The sequence below is a fragment of the Fukomys damarensis genome, unplaced genomic scaffold (assembly GCF_012274545.1).
Source record: "Fukomys damarensis isolate Sample0158 unplaced genomic scaffold, DMR_v1.0_HiC HiC_scaffold_23, whole genome shotgun sequence".
NCBI lineage: Eukaryota > Metazoa > Chordata > Mammalia > Rodentia > Bathyergidae > Fukomys > Fukomys damarensis.
Window position 1 is genome coordinate 25,908,633 of NW_022900935.1, and position 9,056 is coordinate 25,917,688.

The following is a 9,056-nucleotide window of genomic DNA, read 5'->3' on the forward strand; positions in this document are numbered from 1 at the left end:
TCATTTTTTTTTTTTTGTACTGGAAATTGAATTCAGGACCTTGCACTTGTCAGGCAGATGTGGTGCCACTGAGCTAAATTCCCAGCCCTCCTAATTTTTAAAAATATCAGTAAACTAGGAATAGAAAGGAACTTCCTCAAACAAGTGGAGGACATCTATAGACAACTACAACTATCATATGTAATGTTTTCCCCCTAAGAATGGGAACAGGGTAAGGATGTTTACTATGACCACTTGTACTCAACAGTGTACTGAAAGTCCTAGCCAGTGGAATAAAGAAAAAAAAAAACAAAAGTTATGTGGATGGTAGCTGGGGGTGGTGATTCACACTTACAATCCCAGAACTCAGGGAGGCTGAGTCAGGACTGCTTCGAGTTTGAGGCCAGCTTGAGCTACGTGAGACCCTGTCTCAAAAAAAAAAAAAAAAAAATTACACAGATGGAAAAGAAAGGAGTAAAAGTGTCTATTTACAAAATGCATACAAATATGCATTTTAAAAATCTCGAGAGGGCCAGGGATTTAGCTCAGTGGCTCTGTCACCGGTCTTGTAAATGACAGGTCTTAAAATTTAAGCTTCGTTAGCTTCACTTCAGATCCGCCTTTGCCCACAGTCTGGTCTAGTTTCCTTCTGCCTCAGGAGCTTAATGCGTGCCATTTCCTTCTAAGAGCTCTTTTCCTATTTCTTTTTCCCTAGTTAACTCCTTCACTACTGAACCACCAGCTCCCAGTTCTCTGATCCCCCGGGAGACCCTCACAATGCTCCATGTACCTAGGAGCTGACCTGATGGTTTCCCAGCACTTCTTGTGTAGAGGTGGGCGGAACCCAGGGCGAGCGTCAGAGACCGGGCTCCGCCTTCAAGCCGGCGCGAACAAATCTCGGAACTCGCGGGGCTGAGCCTGCGGTTCCTGCCGGAATTAGTCGGCGGTGCACTCTGACATGGCTGCGCCCATACTGAAGGGCGTTCGTGAACTGATGAGGCTTGTGGACTTGGCGCCGGTCCCGCGGAGACATCGGCATAAGAAGAAATGGGTAAGGTCTGGCTGGAGTCTTAGGTGGGAATCTCCAGTACCCGTTGCATTTCGCGCCCTCCTCAGTAGCGTTCGGTATATTTCCGCCCCATTAGCGCGCCACGGCATGTTTTTTCCAGCCCTTCTGGGAGAGTCACCTACTTAGGTCTGCCGGTCACCGCTCAGTCTGCGCTTTTACCTCTCTGGAGCCTCCGTCTGCTCTTCCTGAAATATTTGCCACTTCCTGACTCCGCCCCCTTAAGTTACGTCATCGCCCGCCCCATTCTTTCCGTTAAGTCACCACCTCTTCCTCGCGCTTACCTTTCCCTTAGTCCCCGCTACTCCTTCCTCTTCCCTCTCCCTTTCCCTTCCTCTTCCCTTTCCTACCCCCCACTTCTCCTACTCTCGTCCACCATGACTTCTCCTTTTCTCCGTGAACTTTCATCCCAGTTGCCCTCCTCTCCTGGACATTGTCATAGCGACGACCCCCTTCCCTCCTTCGCCTTGCGGAAAAGGATTCAGCCCTGTCCTCACCCTCGAGCTGCCTCTGGCGCCTGAGAAAGGTTACAGCGACCAATCTGGCCATACTGTCAACCCTTCCCCAAAGACAGGCAAAAAGTGCAAGGACCTCCCTCACCCTAGAGAGCCTTCGTCTTGCCTCATGGGCAGGTCTCCTTGTGTATCCCGAAGGATCTCCTCCCCACCCCCACCATCTCCTTCCTCGCTCCCACAGAGTTCTTTTGAACCCTGTTCTCCCACACTCCTTGGAAGGTCCTGTTGCCACGGGACCAGACTCTCTGGTTCATCCCCTACAAGTCCTTGTCTTGATCGATTAGGCCTTCTGGGGTCACCCCCTCACAGTCAGCGGAGCACTTACTGCAGTTGGGTCAGTCCCCCGAGAATGCAGCGTCCTTGTCCTCCGAACTCGCTCTTTGACCAGCACACTTACCTCTGTTACTATCGTCCAGTGACCTCTCAGCCCCAAGGAAGCAGCCCGGTGACTTCCCCTCAGCTCATTCACATACCCTTGGAAACTGGCCCCCTAATTGAACCTCTCCTCACTCCGGAGTCTGAGGGAACTTGTTCCATGATTTCACCTCCTCTCACTCATAGGCGCCTGGGAACTGGACTTTCAGTTTCACCTCCACTTGTTCATCTGCCAATGGGAACTAGACCTATGGTTTCAACAACGCTTTCTCGTGGGGTTTTGGAAACTGGGACTGTGATCTCCCCTCTGCTCTCTCACTGGTCCTCAGGGAGGAGTTATAATGACCCTCCCCTTCCTCCTCTTTCAGCATCTTCCCAACCTACTGACAGCCTTTGCCATGACAACCATAAGCTTTCAGACTCTTGTGAACCCAAACCACAGCTTGATGTGCCCCTTGGCAAAAATTGTGGCTCCTCACTTCCTTCTCAGGTGGGCATCTCTGGCTTTCCCAGCTCACCTCAGGAGGGTTCTTTTCACTACTCTCATAGTTCCTCAGAGGCCCACATATCTGCCCCTGGGAACCCTTACTGTGCTATCCGCCAACCCCCTGATAATACTGGTTCTTGCTCACCCCAGTTCCAGGCTCCCAAGAATCCTTGCTTTGAGTCCCTTTCCTGGGGAACTGGTGGGGGCTCTTATCTCCTCCTAACCCCTGGTACCATGATTTCTGGTCCCCCCTGTCCTCCAGAACTGCCTCTTTCCCACTGTCCTCATTCTGACTTCTACTTCCCTTCACCCCTGGGCAACCAGTTTATAGCTCCACCACAGACAGTCCCCCGCAGAAGCTATAATGAACCTCCTCTCCCTACTCCAGTTTCCCCCTACACAAAGTCCCCTAAATCCTCAGAGTTAAGACAGCCATGTACACCCCACAAATGTCGCTCCCTAATTAATGCTACCCAACACACTCCTGACCAACCCAAGACCTCTCAGGCCAGCACCTCTCCTCTGCCTCCACCCCAACCCCAACCCCCTGGCCTCTCTGGCCCTTCTCGTATGGAGCCATCCATCACAACTCCTTCAAATTGCTGCACCAAAGAGCTGCCTGCAGAGACTCCCTTACCCACTGTGGTCCCTGGAATCATCAAAACGGTTTTCCCTACTTATCTTCCTCTCTGCGTTCCTTGTGATCCTATCTTACCCAATAGTTATGCTAAGATCAGTCCCCATGGAGCCTCCATGGTATCCCCCTGCAATACCCATGTGTGTTCCATGGTTCCCCACACCTCTAATCCCTCTGTACTCTCTAGTTCCCTCATTCACCCTACAAGGCCCCCTCAGGGTCATAACCAGCCTGTGATGCCTCCTTGTGGTTCCTATGGTGCTCCCAGGGACCCGCCCCTACGCCCTTCCAAACCTGTGATGCCTCCTTGTTCTACCCACATCTATTCTTTTATTCCTCTGAGAACACCCTTTGACCCCCAGTGCTTACCTATTGTCCCCCGACCTCTGCCTTCCCCTGATAATGTCCCCTGTGGCCTTCATACCTATACTGTGGCCTCTCAAGGCCCTGGCAAAGAGTGCCCCCAGGTTCCCTATAGCTGCCCTTTGCCTTCTCCCAAAAGTTCCACTTGTAGCACTGATCCAAGCTGTAGTTCGACCATTGTGAGTGAATGTCAGAGTAGTGACAGCCAGAGCAAGAGCAGCCACCAAAGCAAAAGTTGGAGCCAAAGCAGAAGTCAGAGCCGAAGCAAGAGTCCTCATGATAGCCAAAATAGGAGCCGGAGCAGTAGTCTTCACCAGATCACAATTCAGGACCTGAGTAAGAGTACTTGTCATGGCAGAAGTCGGAAGCGGAACAAGAGTCCCCATGGTGGTAAAAGCAAGGGCAAGAGCAAGAGCAGGAGCAGGAGCAAGAGTCCCCACACTGGCAAAAGTCATGGTCGGAGCAAGAGTCCCCAAAATAAGAAATGAGAGCAGAAGTTGTGACCAGATCAAAAATCGAGGCTGAAGCAAAAGTACAGACAGTAACAAGACTGCCAGTAGTAGTGTCCATTCCAGCTGTGGCAACCAAGACCAAATTGTGGACTGTGGTACTCATTTGAAGTTTTCATTTTCTTTTTAATCTACTTTTGTGCTCTTGAGGCCTGCCTCATGTGCCTCACTGGTATCCCCATAGCAGTCATTCTAGAAGTTTTTGTTTTGGTTCACACCTCAACTGTGAGCCCTCCTTACACCTTATCATATTCCTGGGGTCTGGGAACTCTCCCAAAACAACCTTCAACTCTGTGATTTTGAGCATCATTATGTTGCTGCTATTCATTGTGTGGTCTTAGGTAAGTTACCTTCATGTCTCTATGAAGTGTTTTTGTTTTGTTTGTTTTTTGTATTCTACTGAGCACTTGCAGTGTTTGCATAAACTAGTAGACACAAACAGCTTTCAGAAAGTAGAAGGGCTGTTCAGAAGCAGTTGTTTGTTTTTTTTTTCTTTCCCAAACCTAAAGCTCTCCCGGGGCTTCTATAGCCTCTTCCAGCCTTCTGCAGGCTCTCCTCAAGAAGAAGTCTTCTCTTGAGCTTCCATTCTCTTAAATTCCTCTCACTCCAAGCCTCCCTCTCTCCCTTTCAAAGTGCTATGGGTAGAACCCACGGCAGCACTCATGCTAGACAAGTGCTCTAACATTGAGTGACACCCTTAGCCCAAGACTTTCCTTCTTGATGCGCCCCCTACTGCCCACGCACATTGTTAACTGTGAGCGGTCTAGTTTTCTTTCCTTTGATGGAAAGGTCAGCTCCTCCTCACTTTCCTTACCCCCCCACCCCCGTTTATTTACTTATGTGTTTGAGGCTAACCTGGACTATACAGTAAATTCTAGGCCAGCCTGAACTACAAGACCTTGTCTCAAAAAACCAAAAACAAACTCTTAGTAATCCTCCTGCCTCACCCTCCTGAGTGCTGGGTTCATAGGTGTGTGCCTAACCCTCCTGGGTGTTTTTCTTTGCCACACACTTCTCTGGCAGAAAGAGGCAGAATGCAGAGGCAGGGTTGGATGTTAGCTGTTTCTGAATTTTCCCGTGGGCTCTGAGGTTTTGGTGAGGGCAGAAGCAAGAATGAGAAGATCAGTAAGCCTGCTTTTTTTTTTTTTTAGGCTGCCACCGAACCCAAATTCCCTGCCAGTCGACTGGCTCTGCAGAATTTTGACATGACCTACAGTGTGCAGTTTGGGGACCTTTGGCCATCTATCCGAGTCAGTCTCCTCTCAGAGCAGAAGTATGGTGCCCTGGTCAATAATTTTACTGCTTGGGATCATGTGAGTGCTAAGCTGGAGCAGCTGAGTGCCAAGGACTTTGTGAGTGAAGCCATCTCCCGCTGGGAACTGGAAGCTGAGAGTGGCCATTCTGTAGCTCCATCCCCATCCTATAGTCCAAACCTTCGGTGCTTCACTTTTGCCAGAGGGGATGTCAGCCACTTTCCTCCTGCCAGGTAAGATCTAGAGCCATGGTGGCTGCTGTCCTTATCACTTGTCTGATGTACACTGAAGAGACCTAGCTCCTGGCCTCTGTAATAAGGATCATAACATGGTTCGTATTTCTGGTGTGCTTCTGCAGCCTGGGCATTTATTTAAATTATCTAAATTTCTGTCAACAGCCAGATAAGGTAGGTAATATTATGCTCCTCTTTTACATTTGAGAAAACAGGTACTGAGAAGCTAAAGTATTTACTTGCTTTAAGTCCATTCAGGTAGTGGTACAGCTAGTATTTAGACCCCGGTGGTTAGAACCTGGACTTTGAAACTCAATATTAGTTGTAGGATGTAGGAATTGATTTTTTACAAAATTTTATATTTTGTAGTACGGGGGATTGAACCCAGGACCTTTACACTGAGTTACATCTGCAGCCCTTCTTATTTTATTTTCAAGACAGGGTCTAGTTAACTTGCCCAGGCTGAGCTCAAACTTTGATTCTCCTGCCTCATCCTCCCACAGTTCTGGGATTACATACACCACTGAACTTGAATGGGAATTGACTTTGAAGGCTTCATTGATTCACTTAACAAATATTTACTGTCTGTCACATGCCAGGCATGTAAATGCCTGTGTTACCAGTATATAGACCTTCATGCAGCTTCTAGTCCACTGAGGAAGACAGATATTTTTAAAAAATGATTTACTGGGCTAGGGATTTAGCTCAGTGACACTGCACCTGCTTTGCAAGTGCAAGGTCCTGAGTTTGATCTGTGGTACCCCCACAAAAAAAAAGAAAACAAAGAAAAATATTTATTGTTAATTACATGAAGTGCTACAAAAGAACATTGTAAAATGCCATGAGGTCTTATAATTACCAGGATATTTAAATAAGTTTTTTCTGAGAATGTGAATTGTGTGTGTGTGTGTGTGTGTGTGTGTGTGTGTGTGTGTTTGCATTTATTTTTGAGACAGGGTCTTGCCAATTCATTATGCAGCCCAGACTGGCCTTGAACTCATGGTGATCCTCCTGCCTCAGCCTTTCAAGTGCTAGGAGGACAGGTGTGTACCACCACACGCGACTGACTGGATGTCTGGCTTTCTTCTTTCTTTTTTTTTTTTTGAGACAGAATCGTTCTGTTTACTTCAGATTGGCCTTGACTTCACTGTGTAGCCTAGGCTGACCCCAAACTAATGGTGATCCTGCCTCAGCCTCCTAAGTGCTGAGATTACAGGCATGTGCCATTCTACCCAGCTTCCGCCCCTCCCCTCCTCTGTCTCTCTCTCTCTCTCTCTCTCTCTCTCTCTCTCTGTTTCTTTCTGTCTGTCTGTCAAATTTAAAGTAAGATCTGAACACTGAAATAAAGCTAGTATTATGGGACTGGGATCAGGGTAAGAGGCCCTTTAGTACATATTGCTGTATTTGCCAAGATTTGTTCTAGAGAACCACTAAAAAGGTCCTTCTGAGCAAATCAAAGGCAGTAATGTATAGCGGTTATCTGCATGAACTTTGAAGTCATAAACCTAGATTTTGGGAATACTATCTTTATACCTGTTGGACATGTGGCATTGAATACTGAGCCTTGGTTTTCTTATCTGAAAATAATAGTAGATAGATAATACTATTATCTGGAAGATAATAGTGATAGCTAACAGTATAACTTATTATGTGTCAGCTACTGTTCTAAGCACTTTATTTATTTATTTATTTATTTATTTATTATTTTAGTATTTGACACAGGCTTTCACTATGTATGTAGTCTAGGCTGGCTTCTAACTCACAACAGTCCTCTTCCCTCAGCCTCCTGAGTGCTGGGATTACTTGTGTATACCACCACACCTGGTCCTTTAATTCTCATTGCAACACTATCATACAAGTACTCTTAATTGCAATTAGAAAAAACTAAGGCGTAGAGAAATTGAGTAATTTCCTGAAAGTAACACAGTTAATGAGTAAATGGATTGGGTTTGAAATCCAGGCAAGTAGGGCTCTGGAACCTGGGTTTCCCTGTTTCATTTTGTTATGGCACAGATTACATGAAATTATGTATATTAAACATGTAGTGTAGTGCTTGTAATGCAGCCCTTATCAGTAGCAGTTGATGGTATTCTCATCAAAGTTAGGCTCAGGAAGCTTCCTCCCTTTTTTTTGGTACTGGGGATCAAACTCAGACCTTGTACTTGCAAGGCAGGCGCAGTGCCACTGAGCTAAATTCCCAGCCCAGGAAGCCTCCTTTCTTTAGTCACTGTGTGGGTGCAGTAAGATGGACCAGGATTAGAGAAGAATTCTGAGGTACTGACTTTAGGTAGACCCACAAACTAAGAGCAGGTTTCCTAACTTGCTTGAGGTACTCGACAGCAATTTCAGGGGTTCCTACCCAGGAGGAATCTGAGAGAGTGAGGAAAGTGAGCAGTGATGGCAGATTTGTGGAGGTGGTTTGTCCTTTCCCCAAAAGTTGTAAAAATCCTTTCCCCAAAACTTGTAACTTCTAAGGGATGTATTCAGGGAATCCAGGAACTCTCTCAAATCATGTTTAAAATTGTTCTTTTTTCAGTAAGTCTAGCTTTTCGAAGTCTCATCCTCATCCTTACGGATCCTCTTCCTCTAGCATCTTTATCCTTGAAGAGGATGGCTTTTATGGCCTGTTGGTGGTATGATGACAATCCTGTGGCTTTTTCAGATTTTGCAGTGTTTTTGTTATTTTCCTTTGTGAGGCAAGAGGCACAGATACTCCAAGTGTGGTTTGACTTTGAAAATATGTTAGCCAGCCTTGGTGGCACACATCTGTAATCCCAGCACTTGGGAGGCAGAGGCAGAAGGATCGCCTAGCGTTCAGGCCAGTGAGACCTTGACTCAAAAGACCTAAATAAATAAATAAATAAATAATCAAACAAACAAATAAATAAATAAATAAACGGGCCTGGGACTCAGCTCAGTGGCACCACACCTGCCTTGCAAGCACAAGGTTGTGAGTGCAATCCCCGGTACCAAAAAAAAATAAATAAATAAAAATAAAATAATACAAGAAAAGAAAATATCCTATTATAACCTGAGCCTATAGGTGAATGCTTGGGGTGTTGCAGCCTGGGGACTGACTGTGATAGCTTTTGTAACTGACCGTGAGTGGTGCTGTGTCTTATGTTTTATTACATCCTTCTCCCAGATCCTCTATCCTCCCTGTCAGGGTTTCTGTCTCCTTGATCTGTTCCCAAGGCTGAGCTATCTCAGACACTGTAAATGCTGCTCACCACACCTTAAGACAGTTGTCCTGCAAGTAGGAAGTTGTTCTGTGATGGTTAGGCTGTTATTGATCATCCCTGTCTTTCTACCCACACTTCCTGCCTGGTATCTCTATAACTTGCCTGGTATCTCTATAACTTACCTAGTTTTCTACAACTTGGATCTATCTAATTGGGTCATTTCCCTTAAAAACTTTTGATAACAGCTGAAGGTTATAGTCCAAACTCCATAGCACACAGTTTAAGACCTCAGTCTGCTTTCTAGCCTCAGTTTTTTTGTTTTGTTTTTTTGTACCAGGGATCAAACTTGGGATCTTGCATTTGGGAGGCAGGCGGTGAAGGCACTAAGCTAAATCCCCGGCCCAACCCTCAATCCTTTTTTTTTTTTTTTTTTTTTTTTTTTTTTTTTAGAGGACAA

At 46.3% G+C, this 9,056-nt stretch overlaps 1 protein-coding gene across 4 annotated transcripts in view; it reads left to right on the forward strand.

Moving 5' to 3' along the window:
• The first annotated feature begins 828 nt into the window (after positions 1-828).
• Positions 829-9,056, forward strand: part of Nsun4 (NOP2/Sun RNA methyltransferase 4) — an 18,980-nt gene continuing 10,752 nt past the window's right edge. Inside the window, exons 1-2 of one of the 4 annotated variants that reach the window (XM_010610214.3) lie at positions 829-1,030; positions 5,083-5,417. In XM_010610214.3, the coding sequence (XP_010608516.1) occupies positions 938-1,030; positions 5,083-5,417 (428 nt within the window). In that variant the 5' untranslated portion in view covers positions 829-937. Of the gene's footprint in view, positions 1,031-1,172; positions 1,572-1,953; positions 4,273-5,082; positions 5,418-9,056 lie in introns of those variants that run through there. The other 3 variants (XM_019205440.2, XM_010610216.3, XM_010610215.3) reach the window with 3 other exon arrangements.